General features: G+C 40.1%; 1 protein-coding gene across 1 annotated transcript in view; it reads left to right on the forward strand.

The window, feature by feature from the left end:
* The window catches only part of FER1L6 (fer-1 like family member 6), a gene marked incomplete at both ends in the record, with an annotated part of 72,909 nt that overhangs the window by 30,748 nt on the left and 15,317 nt on the right, over nt 1-26,844 (forward strand). Inside the window, 19 exons of the mRNA XM_084281695.1 lie at nt 2,311-2,431; nt 3,010-3,110; nt 3,788-3,878; nt 5,128-5,244; nt 6,348-6,500; nt 7,852-8,038; nt 8,547-8,671; nt 10,068-10,202; nt 10,671-10,820; nt 14,674-14,784; nt 15,299-15,460; nt 16,622-16,805; nt 17,025-17,209; nt 18,720-18,842; nt 18,984-19,023; nt 20,843-20,958; nt 22,330-22,461; nt 23,623-23,748; nt 25,175-25,302. Of these exons, the coding sequence (XP_084137821.1) occupies nt 2,311-2,431; nt 3,010-3,110; nt 3,788-3,878; nt 5,128-5,244; nt 6,348-6,500; nt 7,852-8,038; nt 8,547-8,671; nt 10,068-10,202; nt 10,671-10,820; nt 14,674-14,784; nt 15,299-15,460; nt 16,622-16,805; nt 17,025-17,209; nt 18,720-18,842; nt 18,984-19,023; nt 20,843-20,958; nt 22,330-22,461; nt 23,623-23,748; nt 25,175-25,302 (2,487 nt within the window). The remainder of the gene's footprint in view (nt 1-2,310; nt 2,432-3,009; nt 3,111-3,787; nt 3,879-5,127; nt 5,245-6,347; nt 6,501-7,851; nt 8,039-8,546; nt 8,672-10,067; nt 10,203-10,670; nt 10,821-14,673; nt 14,785-15,298; nt 15,461-16,621; nt 16,806-17,024; nt 17,210-18,719; nt 18,843-18,983; nt 19,024-20,842; nt 20,959-22,329; nt 22,462-23,622; nt 23,749-25,174; nt 25,303-26,844) is intronic.

Consider the following 26,844-nt stretch of genomic DNA (forward strand, 5'->3'; position numbering starts at 1 on the left):
CATTATGTGTCCTTGTTCCTCAAATTTATGTAACATGCTGCATCTTTTTTTTTTTTTTTTTTTTTTTTTTTTTTTTTTTTTTTTCCCTTCTGTGCTATCTAAAACAGTTTGGCCAGCCACAGATACCAAATAGTGACTTTAGGGCTGTCACCTCATATTGGAATCTTATCAGTATCACTGCTGGTTATTTTCAGTATTAATCAGTACGTAATGTGACACCAATATTTTAAATAAACTCTGTGTTTTTGAATCATAAACGAACAGCAGCAAAAAATAAGAGTCCATTTTGGAGATTAAACCACTGGCTAATTAAAAGAGCAGGCAGAGCAATGAGACCTCTCATGTAGGGACCATGAAATTGCCAGGAATTTTCCACATTTATATCAAAATATATGGCATGCATAAGCTAAAATGGAAAAAGTGGTTCCCGCAAATTCTCATAGAAGGAGTAATAAACTTCAGAGCTCAGTCTTCCATTTGAGTTATTTCATGGCCATATAATTTTCTTAGTAAATCCCATGAAAGAACTGATGTGCTCTGTGAATTTCAGGTCAAGAAGTTCTGGCATTGAGAGATAGTTGAGAGATTGTTCCTCCCTCTTATGAAAGCACCACATGTTTGACTGTCCAAGACCTGTGTAGCTCTGCTGCTCACCAAATTTGATGTGTAATGCTTAACTTGCTGTAGGTTATGGTGGGGCAAGTATATTGGAAATTCTGCTTGTCTTATGATATTCCATAGGACAGTCAAATGTACTTGTAGAGATGATTTTCATCTATTTTTGAACAGTAAAACTTTTCTAAAAAACTATTTGGGTGTTCTGGGTTTTTGTGGTGAGGACTTGGTAGTGGGGGGCTGCAGGGGTGGCCTCTGTGAGCATGGTCCAGCAGCTGCCCCATGTCAGATCAGAGCCAGCTTCAGCTGCTCCAAAAGGGACCTGCTGCTGGCCAGAGCTGAGCCAGTGAGTGATGCTGTTTGCACCTCTGTGAGAGCAGATTTAAAAAATGGAAGAAAACTGCTGCACAACAGCAGCTGGTAGAGTGAGGAGTGAGAACCAGCCCTACAGACCCCAAGGTCAGTGCAGAAGGAGGGCAGGAGGTGCTCCAGGCACCAGAGCTGAAGTACCACAGCCTCTCCCAGAGGAGAGGAAATGGAAAATGCAACGATTTTTCCTTCCAGTTGTGGGATACTGTGAAGAGTAGGAGGCTCCAGGACTTTTATTCTTTATTATCTAGAGAATCAGTTTCAGTGGAGAAATACTGAACAGTCACAAGATGAGTACACACCAGAAAAGAGTTCTTTGGTACAGCCTCTGCTCAGCTGCAGAGCATGAATTCGTGGCATTCAGTTGGAGCCATTCCCAGAAGAATGTAAAGCAGTTTATAGAGCTTTGTTTCCATTAAAAAGCCCTCCACTGTCCTGCTGTTGTTAGCTAAAATGATGCAGTTTCTACTGTTAAATCCAGTATGGCTAAATGTGGTGTATCATAGCATTGTAGTGTTATATAAAGGGAGGACATCAGGTGCTCATCAGGTACATGCTTTTGATGTCGTGGCTGCCACAACTCTAATGAAAACACCAGGCTCTGTGCCAAGTGTGCATTAAAGTTTGCAGAGCCTCTGGTTGTGCTGGTGTCTTGCTCATTTTTTCAGTACAAGACCCTCTTTTAAGTAAACACCAGAAGAAAGTAGCTCTGCAAAAAAAGTCAATATGACAGCTTGGCCCTGAGAGTTGAGCAGATGCATTTTATTGCAGAGTTGTTATGAGTTAGGTGTCACTTTTACTAAGCAGGGTCCTGCAGATCAGCTTCTACCAAGACATGTCAATATCCACTAGCCATCGTTTTTGAAAAAAGTGTCCCATGAAATGAAACTGGCAGTGAGACTCTGCCAAACTTGTCCTGCCATGCGGTGCACAGAGCCATTGCTCTTAAAGACATGATCAGATTTTAATCTTTGCTCATTTTTCTGCTCTATGTTGTACTCCTATTGCTTACCATCATTAGCAGAGTATTTCAGAGCTTCTCTGCATGCCTCTTCGCGTGGCTTTTCTCCTACCCTGAAAAACATTGGAATTAGATCCACTGACTTCAAGACTTTTACTTTCATGGTTCTCATAGAAAGCATGTGATCTTGTAAGTGATGCTTCTGTTTTTTCTTACCGTGTGTTTACTGGATAGCACATATGAACACATCCTGTGGTGTCTTTGGTTTTTATGCTATGAGAGAGCACCAAACAGCTTTTCTTCCTATTGCCTCCCCTGAATTCCTTTCTTACTTTTATGATCTGCTGTGCACGCTGTTTTCCTAGGAACTATCAGTACCTGCCGTACGATGAGAGGAAGCCCTGCATCTGTGTCAAGAGCTACTGGGGCAACCAGACCTTTCGCTTGTACTCCTCCAACACTCTTGAGAAAATGGCAGACCATCTGGTAAGTGGCAACCATGCTCCCAGGTTCAGGCATTCAGCAGATCACATCAGTGAGAGGTAAGGCTCCCCAGAACAGGCCCCACAGTTTCCCCCAGCTCTATTTCTTGCCATTTAGCCCTTTATCTTAGCTCGTGAGGACAGACTCCACTTCCCAATGGTGACTGTAGGTGTTGGGCTAGGCCTTATTTGCCTGCTGAGGTTTGAGAAGTTAACTCCAGCAGCTTGCTAAATGTGAGCAGCAGGCTGCACAAAGAACCAAGTTGAATTATATAGCTTTTCCTCTCAGCTAGTGGAGAATGTTTCCTGCTGACTGGTCTTCACCAAAGTGAGAAAACAAAGCAGCTCCAAGCAGTATAAACATGTTGGAGAGACTGCGGAAAGGTCAAAACAAATCATGCTGCTGGAGCCTTCTCTCTGTGCACATCAAGATTAGTGGTACATCAAAGGTCCTGTTTTGTCACGTTGCAAACCCACCTGCCTCATTCTTGCTAGTCATGTGGTGAATAATGGCATTACAGCATTGGCAGTGTGACAGAGCACCCTTCTTTGCATAATAGCTTTTTCATGTGTTTTTCTTAGGAGGAATCATTAGAGCAAGTAAAGGATTTGATCAAGGTTTCAGAAATTGAATCTGAGGAGAAAATGAGGACGACTCTAAGTGATTTTATCAATCAGAGCAGGTAACTACATTTACTAAAGGAATACAGCAAATCAACTTTATATGTTGGCCACAAATTCAAGACTAGACAAGGAAACTGGTGATAAAAATAATAATAAAAAGTACAGTAAACTTACTGGGATATATATATTTATTTTGCTATAAAAACAAAGGGCTTCCCAAATTGCAGTTTCTATTTACACAAAGAAAATATTTTATTGCTACTTTCAACGTTCAATATTGACAGGAGACTGCTGCCAATCATTTCCATATTGCTTTGGCTTTCTGGACTCTAAGAATAGAACATATGTGGAAATAAATAGGATTTAATACAGTGTGAGATAGGCATACTGTAGAAATATGCAAGGTTAACATAAAGCAAAGGATCCCACGTGCTAGGATAAATGCTCCAATGGGCTCCATGTCAGACAACATGATTTGGCTCAAAATAGATATAAACCCTAAATTATTAATCCTGTTTTTGTGAAGTGTGGTGCAGAGATTCTGGACTCTATTCTTTGACTCCTCTAGGTGCTCAGTATTTATTTTAGACAGAGAATTTCAGCCTCTCTGTCTTCTGGTTCATGTACTGCAGCAGACAGGGAGCATTTCATTTCAATGCATTTTAGCAACTGGCATAAAAAACAAACCATACCAAACAAACACATATTCAAAAAAAAAGTTATTGTTTTGTCCTAGGGCCTTCATTACTGTTGCTGAAAAGAAGCCGAAAGGGTTGAACTACACTACTTTGGACAAAAAAAGGCTTCTGCTGTTCAGGCAAGAGCTGGTATGTGTATTTTTTCTTTAAGCATTGATGCAATGATCTTAACTGAAAACACACGGGTTGTATACATATTAATTTATATTTGATTTCAACCACAGTGGCATGCTTTATAATTAATATGAATATAATATCCATGAACACTTTTTTTTTTCGATAAAGCCTGCTGTGCTTAATAAAGAGTTGTAAGATATCTTGAAATCATTCAGAACATACTGTTTTGAAATAAAAATAATACATTATAATAATGAACTGATTTTTCTTTTCCATGCATCCTAAAATGTGATGATGCTGAGAACTGTAGAATAATACCCAATTAACATTGCTGTTCAGTAGAATAATATACAATTGAAATTGCAATTTAATTACTGTGGTGGGGCTGAACTTCAACACTAGTAGAGTCTGGCACTTGATATTCTTGGACACTTAAACACCAGAATCAGTGTGGTCTCATGCATTCTAGTTTGTGTTTATTCTACATTTCTGCATTTTAAAGTTTTCTTTACATTTACCTTCCCTCAAGTGCTAGAGGGATGTTAGTATAAGAGAGCATCTGGATTAGGCTGAACAGAGCACAAGAATCATTTGCACTATTTTTTTTTTTTTTTTTTTTTTTAAGATTGTCTGTCTAGTATCTATGAGGAGGTGTTTATGACCATCTTTTGGCAAAGTAGATATATAAAATAGGCCAGATGAGTCACTCCTTAAAAACATTTTTTTTCTTCCTATTGTATATAAAACAAGCTTTGAAATCCTACATTGCTGGGGTTTAAAAGTAAACAGGAGACCTGTTCCCAGTGAGAAAAGCCAGGTATATAGGATGCACTGTAGGATTCAGTTGTGTTTAAGCACCTAACTCCTCAGTGGGCAGTGAGGCCTTATTCACCTCCTCATGGGAACCAGTGAGGAAAAATAAAAAAAAAAGGGTGCAGCTCATTGAAATGTTCATTAGCTTTATTTATAGTTTGTAGCACAGAATTAGGTGGTGCCTTCTTTCAGAACCAAAGCATTATATTTTTAGGTATACATACGCATATACATACAGTACATATCCAGATAGAGAGAAGGTGGGGTACATTCACAATTCTGTTTTTCAGCCCCAAAGAGTTAATCTATTTCTGTTGCTTCTTTTTTTTTTTTTTTTTTTTTTTTTTTTTTTTTTAACTTGCATCTAAGACCCTCTTTCTGTCTTCTGTGTCCAGTTCAAACTGCTTGATAATGCATACAAAATACATGTTGTCTTTCCTGATTGCAGGAAGCATTGTCCAATGATGCCAAGGGGATTGTTCAGCAGCAGAAAAAGATGTCACTGGATGAAATGATACGTGAGACTCAGATATTTATAGATAAAATTAGATTCTTGGTTGATGAGGTAATCCATACAGAAATTCAGATAAATTCATAACTTGATTTTTCATAATACAGTGTGATTAATAAGTTCTGACTTGGTTATCAAGAGTTCTCCTTTGTATATCTGGCCCCAGTTGTTTTGCAATTCATGGAGCTTTTAACACATTAGGGTAGGAAACAGCGGGCTTAGTGGTATGGAGAGGATGTGGTACAGAGTGTTGGTTGTTGTTTTTAAAAAAAAAAGTCCTGCCCTGGTGGTTTGGAGACAGCCTGCTTTCTGATCTGAATTCGTATTTCTGCTCGTATGGGCATAGTGATTTGGACTAGTTTGAGCTCAAGGGTCTCTTTATTATACTTGACTGTGCAGACACTGTTTAGACATACTATTAAGCCTGAGAATAACAGAAGAACAACAGTACTTGGTCAGGCCAAAATCCAATCAAGTGTTCTTTCTGCAAGCTGTCTGTGCTAGCAAACCAAACAGGGCTATGGATATTCCCGGGCTCAGGGAGTGAGTGGCACAGACTGGCATGGTTTGCATCTTACAGCCAAATTGTCTTCCTTCTCAGAACCTAGTACATCCTAGGCTCCTAATGCATTCTGAGAACAGTCTCTGAGCTGTTCTTTGCTTTGAACCACGCTTAGGCTTTGCTTGGGGAAATGCTCTTCCCTTCAAGGCAGGGCAAGGCTCCATGGGGCATCATCACAAGCAGAATAGATGATGGGATACCAGTGCTTGAGTTTGGCCCTGGTCCTTTTTGTTTTTCTTGTAAAGGTGAAGTTGATAACATTTCCACGGTGGGTACTTTCAGCTTACACAGTTTGTGGGTAAGTGGCTTCCTGAGGTGGTCTTACCTGGATTTTTAGTTGTAATTTCCCCTGAGATGATCTACAGAGTGGGCACTCCTTAATCACCACACAAAGCTCTTTACTTTCAGCTGTGCTTGGGAATGGAAGTTAGGATTGCAAAGCATGAAATGACAGCCTCTTTTATTCAGGGCATATATCTGCCACTTCACAAGAGAGGTGGGGAATCAACTCTTGGTGGGGTGTTTTAACAAAAAATTATGGTGGTGGCTCACAGAAAGAATCCAGTTTTAGTTCAGTATTCCTTGCTGTTTAAAGCCGCAGAATACAGTGCCTGATGTGTTCATCTGGATGCTCAGCAACAACAAGAGAGTTGCATATGCAAGAGTCCCGGCAAAACACATACTCTACTCCCCAGAGGAAGAGCAGAGAGGCAAGGACTGTGGGAAGATTAAAACCCATTTCCTGAAAGTAAGTTTGGGGCATTCTGTGAACACAGGTAATGACTGAGGAGCCCTTGTTATTGAAGTTTCACACAAGGATTGCATTTTACAAGTTTATCTTTGTAATCTACTAAAAATGTGTACATGTTTATATATGCCATCTGGTAATACTTACTTCTCCTATTTATGCTTGTCCTTCTTTAAGTACTGAATTATTGCCAGGCTTTTGGTGTCTGAGTGATTCATTCCTCTAGTACTTGTTAGAGCAAGTTTATAGCATTGTTTATCTATAGCTATGTAACTAAACAGATAGCAGAGGTGCAGCCTCTTTGCTGGCAAAGACGTCAGAATGCAGCACATGTTGGACTGGGAGGAGACTGGTAAGAGCTCAGCATGCATGCAACTCAGATAGGAAAGGAACCTAGATATTCAGAGCTAACATAGGAACTGATTATGTTTGCTATTTAAAATGTGCCTAGGTTTGTGTAATATTAATCTAAAATTTTGTTATGGTGTTATTCATCTTGAAGGAACATCTTTGTGAATATTACATGCCTACAAAGGCAGAGTGACCAGCAGTGGAATATTACACAGTGGAATCGTTACTATGGCCAGAAAGAAAAGTCTGAACACACCAGGCAATAGCAATGCTGTTTAATGACTTTTTAGTGGTTTTTCACCTGGAGCGGCTGGGAGCACTCCCATAAAGCATAGCTAAAGAGCGGGCAGAAATATCTGAGCTTCTGATAGTTGCTATAGGTCTTTGTTAAGCATGGTGCTATCTGCCTACATAAACCAACAAAACAAACATAATTCATCCTGCAGCCCCTACAATATCAAGAATTACTTTATGAACAGGTATTGCTAAACACTGAGCTAACTGGAACTAGATGTAGTGGGAGAGGAGAGTAAGGAAATATTAGTATTGTTTGTCAAGACCAGTAACATTTTATACTGGAATATGCTATCTGACCTACCTGATGAGATAATATTTTAGGAGTATATGGGACTAGCTAGTGGAGACCAGCAAAACTGCATGAAATGTGAAGTGGGCTGAAGTCTGGAAAAAGTAGGATATCAGCTAGCACTGGTATGCTTGCAGCTATCAGCCAGTCTGCAACAACACATGTATAATAATCACTATGCCATTTATGCAGAATTTCAACTAATTACTTGTCTCCCTCCTAAGAAATTCAAGTTTCTTTTGCTGAATGGGCCTCAGGGCCACTCTCTGTGGAGATATTGGTATATTGATATTAGTATATCAATTCAGTGAATGCTTCTCTATTTTTTTAGTCTTCTCTGCCTTCATAGGACTCAGCATCCAGCCACCCCTCTTTCTAGAGCTTGTTGGTAATGGGTGATTTTTTTTTCTTCAGCTACCAGGCAAGCGCCCATTGGGCTGGACCGTGCAGGCAAAGGTGGACGTCTACTTGTGGCTTGGACCTGCCAGCTATGCCCACAGCATCATGGAGAATTTGCCTGTAGGGTATGAAACTGAAGTGCCATCCAACACCGGCTCAGAGCACAGCATAGTGCCCTCACCTGCCTGCCTGCGGTATAAAAGTAAGGCACTCTTTCTTCTCCATAGTAGCAATGTAAGAGGGCTTTTAAGAGCCAGTTAGCCCCAAAAGCTCTAATTCAGAGGGTTGCAAGAACTCTGTTTAAAGTAGTTGCTATAAGAGAATCACAACTCAGCAAATTTTGAATAGAAAAAGTTCATTTTGTTGTCAAGTCCTCAGTCCTGCTGCTGCCACTTTGCAGGTGTCAGGGACAGGAGGCACCTGTTTTCTTACACTTTCTCTTCCCTGTGCCATGGGTCTGTCTCCTTGTGATGAGGAGAGAGAAAAACTCCCAGTTAACAACCTTGAAGTAAAGACATTGATTTTAAGTGAATCCAGAAATCTTACACAAACTTCTGAGTGTTTCAGGTGTTTCGGTAGTGAGACAGCACTAGGAACAGTTCCCTTTGTCAGATCTCAGTTGGACGGCAGGTGGTGGATCTTCCCCTCCTGCCTATGTGCTGCATCATTTCTGTGAGGCTGACATTACTGTTTTCTTTGCAATGATGTAGCCACGCACCTCTTCCAGCTGAGAGCCCACATGTATCAGGCAAGGGGGCTCATTGCAGCTGACAGCACTGGACTTTCCGATCCTTTTGCAAAAGTTACTTTCACATCATACTGCCAGACTACAAAGGTAAGTTGCAAAATCCCTTGCAGTAACTGGAAACACAGTTTGGTTGGTTGTTTTTTGGTGAATTAAGCCATGAAAAGGAAAAATATTGTTTTTGTAAGGAGCTGCCTAGCATAAAAAGTTGGCCACCTGCTGTTAAAAGGCAACTTTTGACAGTCCATTGCAAGAAAAGCAAAAGTATCGGTGTAGCCCACTACTCAACATGAGGTGCAGTACTTGTTTATTCTAGCTCTTTCAGACATCAGATTCTCTGGGGCTTCTGAGCCTTTGCAGCAAGTGAATTACCTTTCTCTACTTCTTTTTCTATATATTTTCAGTTTGGGCCATTTTCATTGCTTGGTGTGAGGATGAACCCTACAGTTCTCTTTTCTTATAGGCTGAGTGCAGTGACTGAGCAAAGACTGAAGACCACGTTTATGTGGCTTCTGTAGCCATGCGAGTCAGCACAGCTCTTTGCAGTGGAATTCAGGTCTCAAGGATCACTTTAGAATGGCAAAGCTGAAATAAGGAGAAAAGAGAGGCGTGAGACTTTCTGCACCCCTTTGCACACTGCAAAAATGTGCCCATAGGAAGTGGTCCCAAATTTCGTGGTGGTTTTACCCAGCTGGGCAGCTGAGCTCCACCACAACTGCTCTCTCACTCCCCCTCCTAAAAGGGAAAGGGGGTGAAAATATGATGAAAAGGGCTCGAGGGTTGATATAAGGACAGGGATATCACTCAACAACTATCGTCACAGGCAAAACAGACTCAGCACAGGGATAAATTTGTTACCTATTACTAACAGACTAGAACAGCGAGAATCCAAAAAAACTAAAAACACCTTCCACCTATCCACCCTCTTCCACCTCCTCCCCCTGAGTGGAGCAGGGGAATGGGGGGCTGCAGTGATGGTTCTCACTTCTCACTCTCTCACCTGCTGTTGTGCAGCAGTTTTTTTCCCCCGTTTCTTAAGTCTGCTCTCCCAGAGGCACAAACATTGCTTATTGGCTCAGCTCTGGCCAGCAGCCAGTCCCTTTGGAGCCAGCCAGAGCTGGCTCTTATCTAACATGGGGCAGCTGCTGGGCGCTGCTGACACAGACCACCACTGCAGCCCACCGCTACCAAAACCTTGCCATGTAAACCCAATACACATTTCCCTCAGATATTTTTGGAGGCAAGTGGTTGTCTGTGGGCATTGATGGAGCCTATAAAGAGAAAGGGGAACTTTTACCCATAACGTGAAAACTGATTTTCAGAGGATTTGAGCCTTCTACAACTATCTTAGTGGGGCTTAGGGTTCTGAAACGTTGGACACAAGCAAAACATCATTTGGGATGTCACCAGCACCTCCACACTTCCTGATGAAGCACTCCCAATCAAGCAATTTTTAAGTTATTAAACATTTTCTCTCTTTTGTTAGATCATTTCTCAGACGTTGTCCCCCACCTGGAACCAGATGCTGCTCTTCAATGGCATTGTGCTTCATGGGGATGGAAAGGAAATTGCACAGTTTCCCCCAGAGATTGTCATCGAGCTGTATGATGATGATGCAGTGGTAAACTTGAAATCCTTCTTAGTAAAGGCTGTTGTATCTTTCTGTCAGTTTAAAGGCAAAGCTGTGTCACTGAGTAGGCATCAAAAGGAAAATTGCCAAGCAACATGGATAGCCTTGATGAATGGAGCTCAATGCTACAACGATTTGGAGTTTAATGTCTGAAAACAGTCCTGAGACTCCACCTTTTGTCCTTGAAAAACTGTGGCCTTGTTTTTCTCAAGTGAATACTACTCCCAAAGACTGACTTAGAGCAATTAGAAGCATCTTCTCCCCCACCTTCATTGCACACAACTGTAAATATTGTATCTATGTCTGTAGAGGCATGGATTTATCTCTGGCTTTGCATTTTTCTTTGCTGTTTACTTCAGGAAATTTTGTTGTTGTTGTTGTTTTTCCCCCACAAATATTCTAGGCTTTGCATCGTCTTGGCTTCAAATGCATTTGACACTTGTGTTTTTCTTTATTTAGGGTAAAGCAGAATATATTGGGTCTACAGTGGCTGCCCCTGTGGTGAGGCTTGCTGACCAAAAATATGAACCACCTAAACTCTCTTACCACCCAGTGTATTGTGGAAATCTTTCTGGAGGAGATCTTCTTGCTGCATTTGAGCTTTTGGAGGTAAACTAGACCTTCTGGACCATTAGTCTTTACACCATGGGAATTAGTGTGAACTGCAACTGGAGCAGGATTGTTCTGCTGTTGTACCTTGTAGTCACCATGCAGTCTGCATCACTCCTAGTCTATATCCTGCCAGGGGAAGAGACACTGCTGATGTGCAAACAACAGCCGATCTCTCACATCCTCTGTGTGTCATTTCATTGTGTGTCACCATTCATTTGCCCTGCTCTAAATTCAGCTAAGAAATAATAAGAAACAGTGATGAAACTACCATTGCCATTGCAATGACCTACTCTTTGGACTTAAACAACTTCAAAACTCTCAATATTTCTCTGTCCCTCAGAAGAAGAGAGCTGTATCTAACAATAACTGGATAAGAAAAACCCAGTTTTTAGATACCTATAACATATTAGGAGAAATGTTACACTGGTTTCCCACTGTGAGACAAAAGGCAAATTTGGCATACCTCTGGGGCTAGCCCAGCAGATGCACGAGTAGAGCTTTCAGGCCCCAGCAGTATTTGCAGAGCCACTACTTACAGGAAACTTCTCTGTGCTAAAAAAAAACTATGACAATTTGTTCTGAAATCAGAATTGGTAAAAATGTGGAGCTCTGTGATACATTTTACATATATTCTGAGGATAAAATGGGTTTTTAAGCATGATACAATAATTATGTTCTTGATGAGACCCTGCAATATGACAGCCTGGGGACAGGGACACATAGGGGACCTCATTAGGGTGGATACCTAGGGGTAGAGTCTACTACCTTAACCATAATTTTCCCTCTTTTTTATTGAAATCTTTGTGAACAAAGGGAGTAGTGTATTTTGTTTTGCTGTCTTATGGGACTAGGGAAGCAGCACTACTATTGGGCTATATCCAAATATACCCCTAAGACTTCTCCAGAGAGTTGAAAAGAATTGTAAGTAAAGACCCTGTAGTCCTCCTGTTCATCCTGTATGTTATTCTTTACAGTGACAACACTCCAGAGCATCTCACATGGAAGATCTTAGCAATGTGAACGTGAAAGAAATTTTCAGGAAAAAATGCATATAAACATCTGTAGGGTTTCAAAGCGCTTCTGGAGCTGTTGTGCCAGTGCTTCCTTCCAAAAACAGGGAATTTGTGAGGGTGGAAATGAATACCTCTAATCACTAATTCATTCTCTTCTTCTAAGCCTATAACCCTTCCTGTGACAAACTGCGCTCAATAACTCTGATCTGCAGGTACCATTTGGTACAGTTGAAGAAGCTGTGTGTGAAAATTGAGCACTCCTTTCTCAAAATGAATGCTGATATGCTGGGTCAGTGCTAGAGGGCTAACCCATTCTTATAATGTAGAATCCTGGAATTTAGAAAAATATTAGACTACAGTCATACAGATTAGTAGATACTAGAAGTCCTGATTTTGCTCAAGGTGGGCTCAAGATTTACTTTCTTTTCTTTTTTCTTTTTTCTTTTTTCTATCAAAAGAGAAAAGTCCCTTTGAAAATATACCTTGTCGGTATTCTCCTGTGCTTCCGTATAATAACATTAGATCATTCTTCACCGTTTGTTCTGTGTAGTTTCACTGTGGCCATGAAGCAAAATCCTTGCTGAGTTACACCAATCTAATTCCACTGAAATTAGTGGAATTTCACTGTTTCATACAGAAACACTCAATTTTGTTAGAAGTTGTTAAATGTTGGAAACCAATACATTGCAAGATATTGGAGAATGATTCATTTAATTGCAATATCTAGAAAGAACAAAAGAAGATCCAGGAACTCTTGATCTGATATTGGTCTTCACCATATTTCATGGTCTGTTCAGGTTTTGCTGTCCTTGAGTGCAGGGGACTGTTTCATCAGTTTAATAAAACTCTTAGTGAGGCAGTTTTATCCTCAAATGTGTGATCTCTCCAGTCTTCTTCTCCTAAGTTGTGTCTTTGGAAAGTAAAGTTTTTCTCATAGCTAGTGGAGCAGTTTAGAAATTATTTTCAAAAGTCACTGTAGCATGCAGATAAACATACTTTGCTTGGTCATCTGTCATCAGTCCCCAAGTCAGATAGCACAATAACATTGGGTACCATGAGAGTCAAATTATACATGGGGATGTGATATCTTGTATGTGATCTGGTTCAGATGATCTGTGCCTCTCACTCATTACTAGTTAAAGTTCTTTCATAGTAGTTAATCTATTATGGTGTACATTTTTGGAGTGTTTAATGTCAATTAATACAGAGGGAGAAAATGTGAATGTGTATAAATAAATCCAAACAGCTGGATTTTTAGACAGGCTGGTATCGTTCACAAAGTTATGTGTTTCTGTTTGGCTTTTTAAACAGTATCACAGAGGTGGCTGATAGAAACCAGATACATTGGGGAATAACAAAACTAGACCTGAATTTCTGGCCTTAAGTTCCACGAAGTCTATTCACAGAATTGTTTCAGATTCTTACTGATAAGGGGCCATAAACATGTTCCTGTGATTTATTGCTGTTAATTATGTTATTACTAGCATATGCTGCAGGTGCTATGCTAGAAGACACGTTTTCCACCCATCTCCTCATTCACCTACAAAATCCTCAGAACAAATCCCTTCTCCCTAATGCTAATGAAACTCCCACACAACAGTACACAGCTGTAAAGGCAGATGGCCTAGTTAAGAGAAGTGGAAGAGTTCAAGTTTACAGGTCCACTGAGAGCTGTTTCTCAATGCTTCACCTTTCAGCAGTGACAAGTTAGCTCAGGAGCAATGAAGCTCTCCAGAAGGTGTGTTTCCTTTTCCCAGAACCGTATGTGCAGTGCACTTTAGGTGCTCTGTTTTGTGAGAAAGCCAAGGAGAGCTCTGCCTGCAGGCTGAAGCCAACCTTCCTATTGCTGTCTGCTAGCACGGCCTGAGCTTCTGGTAGGAATGGTCATCAGGCCCTGACTTTAACTGCTGTATATAGAAATGTATTAAATCAGGTCAGGCTTCAGATCTGCCCTACCTGGAATGAGAAGGTCATAAATGTACTGCAGAGAATTAGGAAGGGACTGGGAAATGAAAGCAGGGAACTGTCCAATAGAAGGTGAACCAAACTGCAGCAGAGCCTGAAGCATGGCAAGTGGCAAAGAGCAGTGAGATGGTGAAACCTCAGAGCTGTGGTGGAGCATGTTCTGCTCCCACCCACCTGCACGAGGAGCTTGTGTACACCCGAGTAAGCTCCTGAAGGTGGGGCAGGCTTATATGCAGTCACACATGAAGAGCATAAGTGCAGCCTGAAGCAAGATTTTAGTAGCTGGACAGAGAAGATACATCCCTGATGCTGGAGATGTGATTCACAAGTTCTCAACTGCTGACAGCATCCAGTGGTGCAGGACTGCTATTCCCAAATATAATGCAACTGAAGAGCTCTGGCATGTCTGGCTGGCAAATGTACTATTTAACTCATGTGTACTATCTGTTCACCAGCCTTATTTAACTAGAATCAGATCTAGAATTTGTTTGTGAAAGTCTTCCAAGCCGTTTTGTTCAGGATTTTTATTAAATAGAATTACCATGCTTTCTGTTCTTTGTAAATTAAATTACCATGCTTCAATACGTGCATGTCTGTAGGGCAGACTATGTCCTGCTGGGGCAACAGGGACTATTTTTTCAGTAAGGTACATAACCCCAATCTATTGAACACAAGAACACACACTTCCTGCCAAGTGTATTAGCATCACAGCAGGACAGACCACGGTCCAAGTCACATTACACCTGTCTGCTCCATAACGTGTCTTGCAAAACTGCATTAAATTGATGTTCAATACGCCATTCACAGATACTTCTGATACAGTTTTTATTCTTCCAAAAACTGTCCTGATCCTTGACTGTTAAATTTTTCAGATTCCTGATTCTGATCCAGACAGACTTCCCCCAGTGGATCCACCAGATGTTTCCCAGATTTACACAGTCCCAGCCAACATCCGACCTGTTTTAAGCAAGTATAGAGTGGAGGTGAGCTACCTAGAGTATTTCCATTTCCAAATCTCTGCTTATTTTATTCTGTTACTGGACTATAAAGTTTTAATTATGTGTGATGATAATCTTAAAATTCTAATCCATAGGAATGATGTAAATATAACATTTGGATCCTAAAATATATGTGATAAGCTCAGATCAAAGTGATTCTCTAAGGCTGGGCAAGTGAGGCAGTGCTTCCACCTGAGACCAGCAGAGGCTACGTGTCAGTCCTGGCCTTCAGGGAAGGATCTGCCCCCATTGCGGAGTGAGGTTGAGAGACCTGCCTCCGTTCATGTGTTCTCAGTGCAGCCCAGGGAGATGGCTGCAGGAGATGGATATCTTCCCCTTGTAGCTGACCTCACTGGAGGCGATGTTCAGCATTGTTTGTCTCCCAGACGTTTTTTTGGAGGGTCCCAAATTTCAGCCAACCAATGTCTTCTGTCTGCTTGCAAACGACTGCACTTTCTCTGCCCACTTTGTGCAACTGATGTTTCTCTGCCCACCACAGGTCCTGTTCTGGGGTGTTCGAGAGCTGAAGAAAGTCCAGCTTCTTTCTGTAGATCGCCCCCAAGTTTTCATTGAATGTGCAGGGAAAGGAGTGAAATCCTCTGTCATCCAGAGCTACAAGAAAAATCCCAATTTCAACGTCCTTGCAGATTGGTTTGAAGTGGTGTGTACAGTATGCTACTTCTTGCCTACCCATTCTCTGTTTAGGCTAGGCAAGGTGTTAATTACTAATTTCCTTCTTCCTGTCAAAAATTTTCTCCTGTGTCTTGAGTAAATACTATGGGACATCAATTCTTATTTGAAAAGCTAATGGTCTGAAGATGTTTTAAAAGACTTCTGTTACAGATGTATGATAAAAGAAGGTGACGTTCCTCGTGCCATGTCCCAAGTAGGCAAAGAAATATGTTGCAACCAGGTTTTTACCAATAGGCTGGAACTGGTTGCCAAATAACAGGGCTGTTTTTAGATTATTTTTTTTCCTCATGTCTCATTTTGTAAGGTAAGGTTTGGTTTCCTTTATTTTCTTTCAATTCTCTGAATTTCCCCTAGAGTGTTACTGGGCTATTAAGAAGATCGATCATTTCTGGCTCATGAGCTCTGGACCTTTTCACATTGTAACCCTTGCTGTTATGGACTGGTAATTTAATTATTACCTGTTTCCTGGGTTATGAGAGCTATTAGTTTCACTGGACAAAGGCCAACATCAGAAAAAAGAATCCATCTGATTTGCTCTACTTGGCAACATTAACAGAGGTGAAATTTCATTTTTAGGTCAAAAGAATATTGAAACCTTAACCCGGATACTGAATCACAATAACTAGAGCATTTTAAAGTTCCATTGTATGCTACATGTCCAAAGGGAAGTTTTACTCTTTAAACTCATTCTATAAACATGAAACCACCCAGTATTCATGTCCCATGGTTGGACAAGCTGAGGCAGGTAGGATTAATAGCCTTGGGTAAAGCAGTGGTGGCACTAATGCTCACAGCCTCCAGCACTGTGTTCATTCCATCTGAATGTTCCTGATTCTCCCAGTTTGCCCTAATAAGATGGGCTTGCCTATGTCAGCGTGGGACTGAACTCAGCTACACTGTCCCTATGGTCCATTCTGTATTCTTAAGGAAAAGGCTTTTTCCAGACTTTTTTGAAACTTGTGGCCAGAACTGCGTTGCCTGTGTATTCATTTTGCATTTGAGTCTGTAAATATCCGGGGAGGGGAAGGGAGGGAAAGTTATCGGTCTCATTGCTGTGCATGACAAAAATTCAAAATGTGATCTAAATTCTCTAGCAATTCTCATGCTGCTGTCTGTCCTCCTGCACTAGGAACTGCCTGAAAATGAACTCCTGCATCCACCACTAAGCATCTGTGTAGTTGACTGGAGAGCATTTGGGAGGAGCACTCTTGTTGGAACACACACCATCAATTGCCTTAAGCAATTCCTATGTAAGGAACAGCTGGGTCCTCAAGCTACACCAAGAAGAGTAGACATTGTAGAAACAGAGAAAGGTAATTGGGGAATCCTGACCCCAAATAGAAAGATAAAGCACTGTTTTGTGAAAACAGTGAAGCAACTGCTCAGAGGCTTCACACTAGGTACATGATTAGAAGATCTGTTTTATAGTGTTGAGCATAGGGTCAAACCCTTAGTGATATGATTGTCACCAAATGTGATGGATGACAGCATTTCTGGTAAAATCTACCTAAGTTGCAAAGTTTTAATTTCAGCTTCGCCTGAGCCATCCCAGCCTGCAGACTTATCCCAGGAAGAACCTATTTTAGCTGATCACATCTACGCTGAGGTGGAGCAGGGTAGATGTACCGTGATAGAGCCAGAACCAGTTCCCACAACACTTCCTGCTGCTGAACCAGAGCACTCCACCCCTGAACCAGTGAAAGATGGAAAACAGAAGGTGGGCATAGCTGAAACTGCCAGCTAACTGTCTGTTGCAGTCTTGTAGACTCTAGCCCTTCCTTATAAATGGTAATCTCTTCTTTGCATGTTAGATGTTGTAGCAGTAAGAGTGCTATTTTCCAGATAACAGCTTGCTGAAGGTTCTGGGTACTGGTGGTAATACCCACACCCTCGCTGGCCCTTTAGAGGGCTTGTTAGCAATACTGCTTTGACCCCACATAATGTCATTAATTCCATTAATAGACACTGCTGTTTTTTTCCTTCTGTGCTTGATGTTCATCCCATGGACAAGCACTACTGATGTAGTAGAATTTTTGCTCCTCTTGGCTTTGAATGATCTACTTAATTACAAAATAATTACTATGTATGACTGTTTCAAAGTTCGTGGCATTTAGGCATGGATGAAAGTCACATTGTGTTAGATGCTCTATAAACATTGAGCAAAAAGTCTGTTTTCAAAATATCTTACAGTTGAAGTATTAAACTGGTGTCTATGTGTGAGTATAAAGAGACAGAAAAGCACAAAACAAGGCAAAACTGGTCAGCATGGCACTTACTGTATAGTACATACTCTAGAATATGCACATTATTTTTTTTTGGGTGCACACATTCTTCCTTTCTCTGTGGTTTCTGCCATCATGATCACTGTTTTATTAACAACAGTAAACATAAAGGAGGACACAGCACTGAAATTCATTTCAGAAGTTCTTTCTGCAGTCGCATAAAGCAGGTTTCTTTAACCCTTGATGTTTCAACAGTTAGATGATTCCAGCATCCTTCTTAATTGGGGGGTCAAGGAAAATGCAGGGATGTCTTACGCCTAGATGTACACACCCATTTGGATCTTTGATCTGTTATGGAACAATTTAAATATATGACTGCAAAGGATAGTAAGAAAAGATTCCTAGAGAGAACCTTGTAATTTAACTGTGTGTTTCATATTAATTATCATCCCCACTCCCTATTTCTGTCTGTGTTCCTATCTCCCCAGCCAAACAGTGTGAGGGTGTAGGATAAAACATACTATTTAACAAGGGCCCAGTCTTCTTAAACAAGAATAAAGCTACATTTGCTGCATGAGCAGGTCATTTTTGGGTTCAGATTTTAGTTTATGTTTTTGTTTTCTTTTGCTTGTTTGTTTAATGAAGAAAACTGCTGAATTGCAGCAACTCTTCCTTCTTCCAAAAGGCAATAAATAATAACGGGAGTTCTAAAAAAATACGTATGAACTTGAATGGGAGAAATCCATTTGTACCTGGATGCTTATATCCCTTAAATCTACACAGAGAAATAGGTAATAATGTTTTACCTATTGCTTCGTGGTTGCTTCATGGTTGATGAAGTGTCTTGGAATAAAAGACAGAGACAGTAATTTGTCTTGCAATTTATTTATCTTTTGGAGGTTGAGATTTTGTCCATATACATCTGGTCATGCTTGATGTCATGAGTAAGGTGATTAATTTGAATCAGTGCTAGAGCTCAAAAGTGTTTTCTTTATGCTTTGGTAGGATAGGAAAAAATCCGTCCAACGGTCAACAAAGAGGAGAAAAAGAACGATTGCAGATGAATCAGCTGAGAATGTTATTGACTGGTGGTCAAAATATTATGCTTCTGTGCTCAAAATGCAAAAAGTAAGTCACCCAGTAGCCCCAAACTCACATTAATAAGAAATGTAAAGCTGTATGTACTTCTGAATGATTATTTTTTGGTATTACATTCATACCATACTGAAGAGTTTGTCAATTACTCCCCCCCCTTTTTTTTTTTGAAAGGTGAAAGATATTTTTCCCAGTGATGGAAAAACTGAAGACCGTAAGTAAATTATTTGCATTTTTTATTATTTTGTGTTACTAATACTTTTCTTCTCTACTATTTTACTTTTAAACATTAATATCTGAACATAATTCTGCTGGCACAGGGAGTTCTTACCTCTACAGCTGTTCAGATGTTGGGTAGGTTAAAATTTCACAGGCACTTTTGGGTTAGTGTGATTTTTTTTTGTCATTCCAGTCTCATGCACAAGGATTTTTAATGTCAAAATAATAATGATAGAAAGTAAAGATTATCCTCATCTCATGTTACATTTGTAACAGGTTCAGAAGAAGGAGCTTCTCTCAATTTTGAACCCAGTTCAGGATCAATGACATAGGAACAGATTCTGCTGGAAGAGTCCATAATCCTGTGTTTCTTACACAGCTGTTAAGCTTTGGTCCTTGATTAGGTTCAAGGGGAAAATATTTTCTAAAAAAAAAAAATCCTAAAAGAACTAGCCATAAGCAGGCAGTGTGTACTTATATATATATATATATATTTATATTTATATATATATATACAGCACAAAGAAAACAGTCCACGGCTTAATAAGTTCCCCCTTAGTCAAACAGCTCTAGAAATTATTTTTGACAAATGTGGCTGCTTGAGCAGACTGACAAAGAAAACAAATGCTCACTGTTTGCACAGAGCTGTTATTCAAAATTAAACTACAGCATCTTGCCATGCCAGGCCTGACTGCAATTCACCAGTGATTGAAGTGATTTCTGTTTTTAAGAGGGTATTTTTTTTACAGCAATCCAGATTGCTCAAGATTGATGACATGGCCTAAATGTCAGATGCTATCATTCTTGAAATAGCAGCTGACAGTGTTTCAATGATCATCAGTGCAGCTGAGAGATGAGGCAGAGATCAGTTTCGAAGTGGAATTCACTTTTCCAGATGGAAGAAATATTTGGATAGAAAACATTCCACAAAGATGTGATGTTCACTTACAATTAGATTTTTACTTGATATGTTGACGTGCATCTATCTGCTGTTCAGGCAGTTGTGGGGCATATTGTTTTTTGACTGATGGCTCAAGACCATATAGATTCTCTTTTGATAGTTCTTGTTACATATTTTAACCTATGATGAAAAGCATTATACATATAGGAAAGCACTCAAATAATATGTACATATATATGCAGTTCTCACTATTGAGTAGCAGTGGTATCAGGCACATATGAATGACTCAAAAACTGAAAGTAAAGTGAACTCAAAATCCAGACTTCAGCCCAAGAACTGAACTATATCAGTGCCAGTTTTGAGGGCTCATCCTCATTTTGTTCAGATATTCCCTCTTGTTATTTGGAGTCCAGCTCAATGTTGGGCAGATGCCTTCTGCCATTTTTCATACTTCTGGGCCTTCCCAAGGTGAGATATGCTATTTTGTGATGCCTTTAAGCAGAGAAAGGCTTGGATCACTTGTTATCTGAAGTACCAGTCAGCCTAAATAGCAACTTCAGTTTTAAATGTTACGTGAAAGGTGTTAAGACCTGTTGGTTCACATCTGGGAGGAGTGAGAGAGAAAGCAAAAGGACATTTGGGGAGGTGACAAGCAGGGAAAGAGTGATAGAGGATGCCATCACACCTGGTCCACCAAGATCGTCATGAAGACTATCAGACACTGACAGGATGAAATGCCACCTCACTGTCTGGGAGGAATGGTGGGAAAAGAGGGGACCCTATGCTTGGTAGCAGAAGCATGAATGGAGAAAGAGCAAGGGGTAATCTTTACAACGTATTTTGCATCCTTATCTGAAACATTTGATATGCATTGCTGACCAAAAACCTACATGATGTTGTGAAATCTCTGCAGATAAGCAGACTTCTGGCCACATTGCATTGATCATAGAAGAGGAGCCAGACAAAAGGAAGGATAAGACATTTAAAAGGAAACCGCAAGAAACGACTCCAAACCTAGCAACACTGCAGGTAAGAAAGAAGTAAGTCTAAGAGGTAATTCAGTTGTTCAGTCTACTCAAAGCTTAACCTCAGGGGCTGAGTTTAGCAATACCCTCCTTCTATTTATTTTAAACACTTTGAAATTGATAACACACACACAATAATAGTGATTCTGAACATAAGCATGGAGGGCCCAGAGAACACCCAGGGTCTTGTAGGATGGATGTGGTCCACTTGCCCTTAGACCTTCAGATACCAATATAAATGCACATAGAGAGCCTTAAGTGAAAATTCAGTTTTGGTGCTCACCTGTAAGTCATTGAATTGCTACCCTGAAGTAATTCATTGTGAATATCAAACTCCTTTCTTTCCCTCTCTTCTCTGTTTTACTGGTTTTATTTTGTTGGAGTTTAGTTAATCAAATGTATCTCTACAACATGAGGACACTTTAACTAGCCAATTCAGTTAATTCTTTTAATAGTTTGGCTTAAGAATATCTTTTGTGAAATGATACCAGCACAAAAAAGTGAATGATAAGGGGCGGGGGGGGGGGGGGGGGGGGGGCGGAATTAATATCATATTGGTAATGTTAAATCCTATTAAAAATTAGTTCAAAAAGAGCATGGAAAATATTACTGTAATTGTCAGTGCATCCTACCAGCTAGGGAGGTAATATTCAGCTTGCGTTAGATTTGGCTGGCTAAGGATAGAAGGAATTCAGAGAAAACATAATGGGTCATGCCAAAAAGACAGGAGAGATGAGGAAGTGTGAAAAGATTAGGACTATTTGGATAAGGTTGTAGCTGGATAAAGGGGAATTTGAAACTGCTATTTCCAATTTTTAAGAGATGGCATTAAACTAGACCCTTTTCTTTCACGCTGAATAGCACTTCATAAATTACAGGTGAAGAGTTCATGGGGAAAAAATGTCCTTTTAAAAATGCTTTGGTCTTTTTACCTATCCTAAAGCTCTGTCCCCAAAGCAGTTCACTGTTGTCTGCTTTGCTGTCATGCTTTGATACATTAACATAGCTGTTAAAATGCATCAATACATCAAAGGCATGTTGCAGGGAGGAAGCAGTTGTAAAGAGCAGCACATCCACACAGTTTTTCTCCCACACTAGTGCTTATAAATGTTCATTCTGGATCTTCAAGAGCCTCTTTTACCCATTGCATTAACGAACTGTTCCAGTCCTTGGGAAGGACTTTTGTTAAGAACAAAGCTGTTCCTGTTTTGAGTTGGGAATTAACTTTTTTCCCCCTCAAGGAGTTTTGCAAAACCTTAGTTTTATTAAAATCTGTATTTTGAGTCAGTGGATTTCAAGTCATCCTGTAATAAAAAAGTTGCTATAAATATATTCACTGCACTACAAAAAAATAAGCATTCTCCTATTTTCAAAGATTTATGAAGGAGACTTGGAGAGTGAATTTAATAACTTTGAGGACTGGGTGAAAACTTTCCATCTCTTAAGAGGAAAATCTAATGATGAAGTTCATGGTGACTCTGAAGACAGAATAATAGGAAAATTTAAGGTGAGCTCTAATATTAACATACAGTCTCTAAATTATTACCCACTTTTCATGCATATTTCAGGTATACTAAAGATGAAAGAAAAAGACACTAACAGTTTGTTGTAAATAGAATTATCTCTTATCGGATCCAGTCATATTTTTCTTTTCCCCTTACCCAATAGATGAAAGCAGCATCCAGCACCAGCTGTTCACTGTTGATTTGAAACAAGGAATTTCAAAAAAAAAAAAAAATTAAATCACAGAAGGGGAATAAGAGCTATATTATGTTGGTCAGATTCCACTAATGCAACTTCTATTGCTACACTATCAGTTACACCAACTTATATGTAATTCTGAGTAGTTTAACTGGAGGCCTTTCCTTTTGGAAAAAAATGTACCGTTAGGCAATCTGAAAATGAAGTTCAAAGCCTGAATAATATTAGTAGGATTTCAAGCACTTTGTACTTCAGAAAAACTGATTAAACTCATTGATACTTCTGTTAGTTTGCAATGCAAATTTCTGTTCAAATGACTTGCCGATTGCTTTCAGGCAGCATGAGCTACTCAGCAGCATGAATCAATATTGGTTTATATGAGTAGTGCAGTGGCTTCAAAAACATACAGCAAGATGGGTCCCAGCCACACTGCTGTGAAACTAGCTCCCTGAAATTATCATTTTACAAATATGTAGTTAAGAGCAAAATACTGTTTTTAGAATATTAATACCAATAAAACTAGAATTAGAGTACCTGCAAGTCTTTGTCTTTAAATAATAAAATGGATAGCCAACAGCATGTGAATATTTCTTGCAACCATCTAGATGCTGTCCGTGGAGGTATTTAAGAGACAAGTGGATGTGGCACTAAGGGACATGGCCTACTCATGGGACTCAGTAGGTCAGGTTGATGGTTGGACGTGATGATCTTCAAGGTCTTTCCAACCTAGAAGGTTCTGTGATTCTGTGGTTCTATAGTACCATGTTACAGACCAAAACCGTTTTAACAGGTGATGTTTAACATGCTGACTCCTGTGTTCCCTTTGAGTGGTACCACAAAATGTGTTGTATATATGTATGTGCTGCAGTGCAGGCTGTATGAGTGATGTTTTGCTTGCATTCAGAGGTTTGTTTCTATACTGTACTTGATCTATTTTCGAGGGAAATAAAAGTCAGTATTTTACCAGGGGTCCTTCTGCATATACCCATGTCCTGAGGGTGGCGGCTTGCTGGATGGAGGGCAGCCCCGCATCCTGCAAGGGATACCACCGAACCACTCCGTCAATGTCCTCATCAGGGTTTATATTGTGGCAGTAAGTAGAAAGCTGACTTTTTAACCTTGAAATAAATGGGACATTGCTTTTCAACTTGGTTTACTTCCAGTATCTTTTCAGCGAAGCTTCTGGAAATCCTCATCCACACAGTAAATTTTTTTTTTTGTATTTCAGTTAGCGTTTCATGTTGTAGAAAAGTGTGCTCTGAATAGAAAACATTACACATTCCTCATGATAAGCCACAAGATAGGATAATCACTTTACTTCTTAGGACTGAAGGGGCTAGAAATATAACTAATACACCACAGACAACCTCTTCCAGTCATATGCAAATGCAGTAAGTTTTAATCAGTAGAGTTCTTTCAAAATTACACACCAACACAGACTTCACACTGAGGGAGAACTGGGAGAATATTTTGTGAGGGCTGTGAATTGGATGTGATCAAAGCCGTAGATGTTGTGGATAAGGTATGGGGTTGACAAAGAGATAGAAATACAGAGGACAAAATAATGAGGGAATGCAATGTGAGAAGTGAAAGAGATACATGAAGCAGGTATTTCAGAGTTGCAGGAGATCTAAGAAGGAAAGAATGTCATACAAAGAGATAATGACAAACAAAACTGAAGACAAGAGTAGGAGGAGGTTACTTTATTTCCTGACTATAAAAGCTTCCATTTCTTCTAAATGTAATCTGAGGATCTGGTTTGCGTTGTCCAAGGACCTGGTCCACATTTTTTAAGGAAACGTTTCCTGAATCCAGCATGTACTAGTGCAGACAGCTTCTTCCTCTGCATTGAACAGGCTGAGAGAGTTGAGGTTGTTCAGCCTGGAGAAGAGAAGGATCTGGAGAAACCTTTTGGCAGCCTTCCATTACTTAAAAGGGCCAACAGGAAAGCTGGGGAGGGACTCTTTGTCATGGAGTGAAGTGACAGGGCAAGGGGTAATGGCTTTAAGCTAAAATACGGTAGATTTAGATTAGATATAAGGAAGAAATTCTTGACTTTGAGGGTGGTGAGGCATTAGCACATGTTGCCCAGAGAAGCTGTGGGTGCCCCATCCCTGGAGGTATTTAAGGCCGGGTTGGATGGGGCTTTGGGCAGCCTGGGCTGGTGGGAGGTGTCCCTGCCCATGGCATGGGGGTTGGAACTGGGTGATCTTTAAGGTCCCTTCCAACCCAAACCAGTACGATTCTGTGATTGCCTCTTCTGCTTATCTCTTTTCCCATCTTAGCAGTGGTGGGATGGTGCTTCCATCTGCTTCACCTTTGGAAATCCTTCTCTCCTCCAGACAGTCTTTTCCCAACAGCCTGTGAAGCCAAATGTCACGTTTTGTATTACTCATGGCAAACAAAGCCCCTCACTTCCAGAACACCCAGGACCAGGCAGGGAACCCACAGACCTGTGCTGTGACCATACTACATTTAAGCAGGCTTCCTGAGGACACAGAAATCTTTCTTCCTAACAGGCATTTAACCTCAGCCCAGCTGATCCAGATGGCAAGTCAGATCCCTACATTGTACTGAGACTGGGCAACACAGAAATTAAAGACAGGGAAAACTACATCCCCAAGCAGCTAAACCCAGTATTTGGAAGGTCAGTAATGTCTTCTTTTTGTTTTCAGTGTTGTTTTTTTTCCTGCTTTGTCCCTTGCCACCACTTTTGCTGTTACTATTGCAAAGTGTTTGTTATACAGGCTGATGTCTGCCTGCCCGGATGTTGTATGATTCTGTTGATTAAAATGTTAAAAATTGTTATCACCCTGTATGACTACAAATTATTTAATTTTCATACCAGTCAAAACACATCCTGAAATGCAATCTGTGAGAGGCTTTATGGAATGATGCATGAGAGGAAATGAAGCAATAAATGATCTTGTCTGCACAAATTAGTACAACTGTCAAGTTTAAAGTGAAATAAACATTAGCACAGTAAAGTGTTATTTCAAAATCTGTTTCCATTTCAGGTTGAACAGAATGCCAAATAAATCTCATGGTTATAGGATTAAGCCAAAAAAATTTTAATGCCCCCCCCAGTCTTTTGAATGTGGGAGACAGATGCAAGCTCTCAGAAAACATCACATTTGTGTTATTAAGGTGTTAAACTTGTTTAATGTTGTTAATTCTAATAACTATGATTTTCTTACAGTATTTTCCTCTGTTTTAAGACGTATGAAAGTATTTTGAATTGGGATGGAGTAGATCTAGCAGAACAGAAAGACAGAGAAAGTATACTATATTGGACTGAAAACCCATTAGGCAAGAATCCTGTCTGCAACAGCAGAGACTTAAAACAGTGTGGGGAGAAAAGACAAGAGTAGAGTGGTCCCTCCATAGCACACCATCTCAGTGTGATTGAAGCTCTTTAGTAGAGGTTGCAACTGAGCTATCATTGTGATAAACCCTGAAGATTACAGATGCATATAGATAGAATGGGAAATTGCTACTATCTTTGATTTAGATAAGGTAGGAACTGGCTGTTCATTTGGATAGTCCTTGCAGTTGCTGCCAATGGCAACAGTGGGGTGACTGACCCAGCAACTCTTTTCCAGTTTAGCATCAGTCATGGCAACCACCTTTCCCCATCCTTGCAGCCCTGGTCAGCACAGTACCACCAACACCACAGCAGTCCCAGCTTTCCCAAATTGCTCTCTTGTCTGAAACCTGCTTTGCTCTTGCTACAAAATTAGACTTTGGCCATTTTGAGAAGAAGGACAAAACTCATCCTTCAGAAGATGAAGATCAGTTTTGCCTGTGCTTTGGAAAAATCTGGAGCCAGTTATGTGCTGATGAGGATGTTCTCTCTTTCATCAATTTATCAAAGCTCTTTTAAGGTCACTCTCAGATTGTCAGCTTCCCTAAACATCTCATGACAATGATTTTTATCCCTGAAAATATGTACTGAGTGAAAAAGTAGTTCTACTCTGTATGTGTGTGTGGTGTTTTTTTTTTTTTTTTTTTTTTTTTTTTTTAACATTTTTTAAAGCTTTTACCTGATGATTTTACTGGGTGCCTCCAAATTCCTATATTCAATATTTAATCTGGAGCCTTTAGAAGAAAACAGAAAAGTCTGTTTTGGAGGTTCTGAAAAGTGCACAAAAACTCTCATACATACAGTTTCCTTAGCTTCATAATTTCC

This window comes from Netta rufina, assembly GCF_964035555.1.
Source record: "Netta rufina genome assembly, chromosome: 2".
In the NCBI taxonomy this organism is placed as follows: Eukaryota; Metazoa; Chordata; class Aves; order Anseriformes; family Anatidae; genus Netta; species Netta rufina.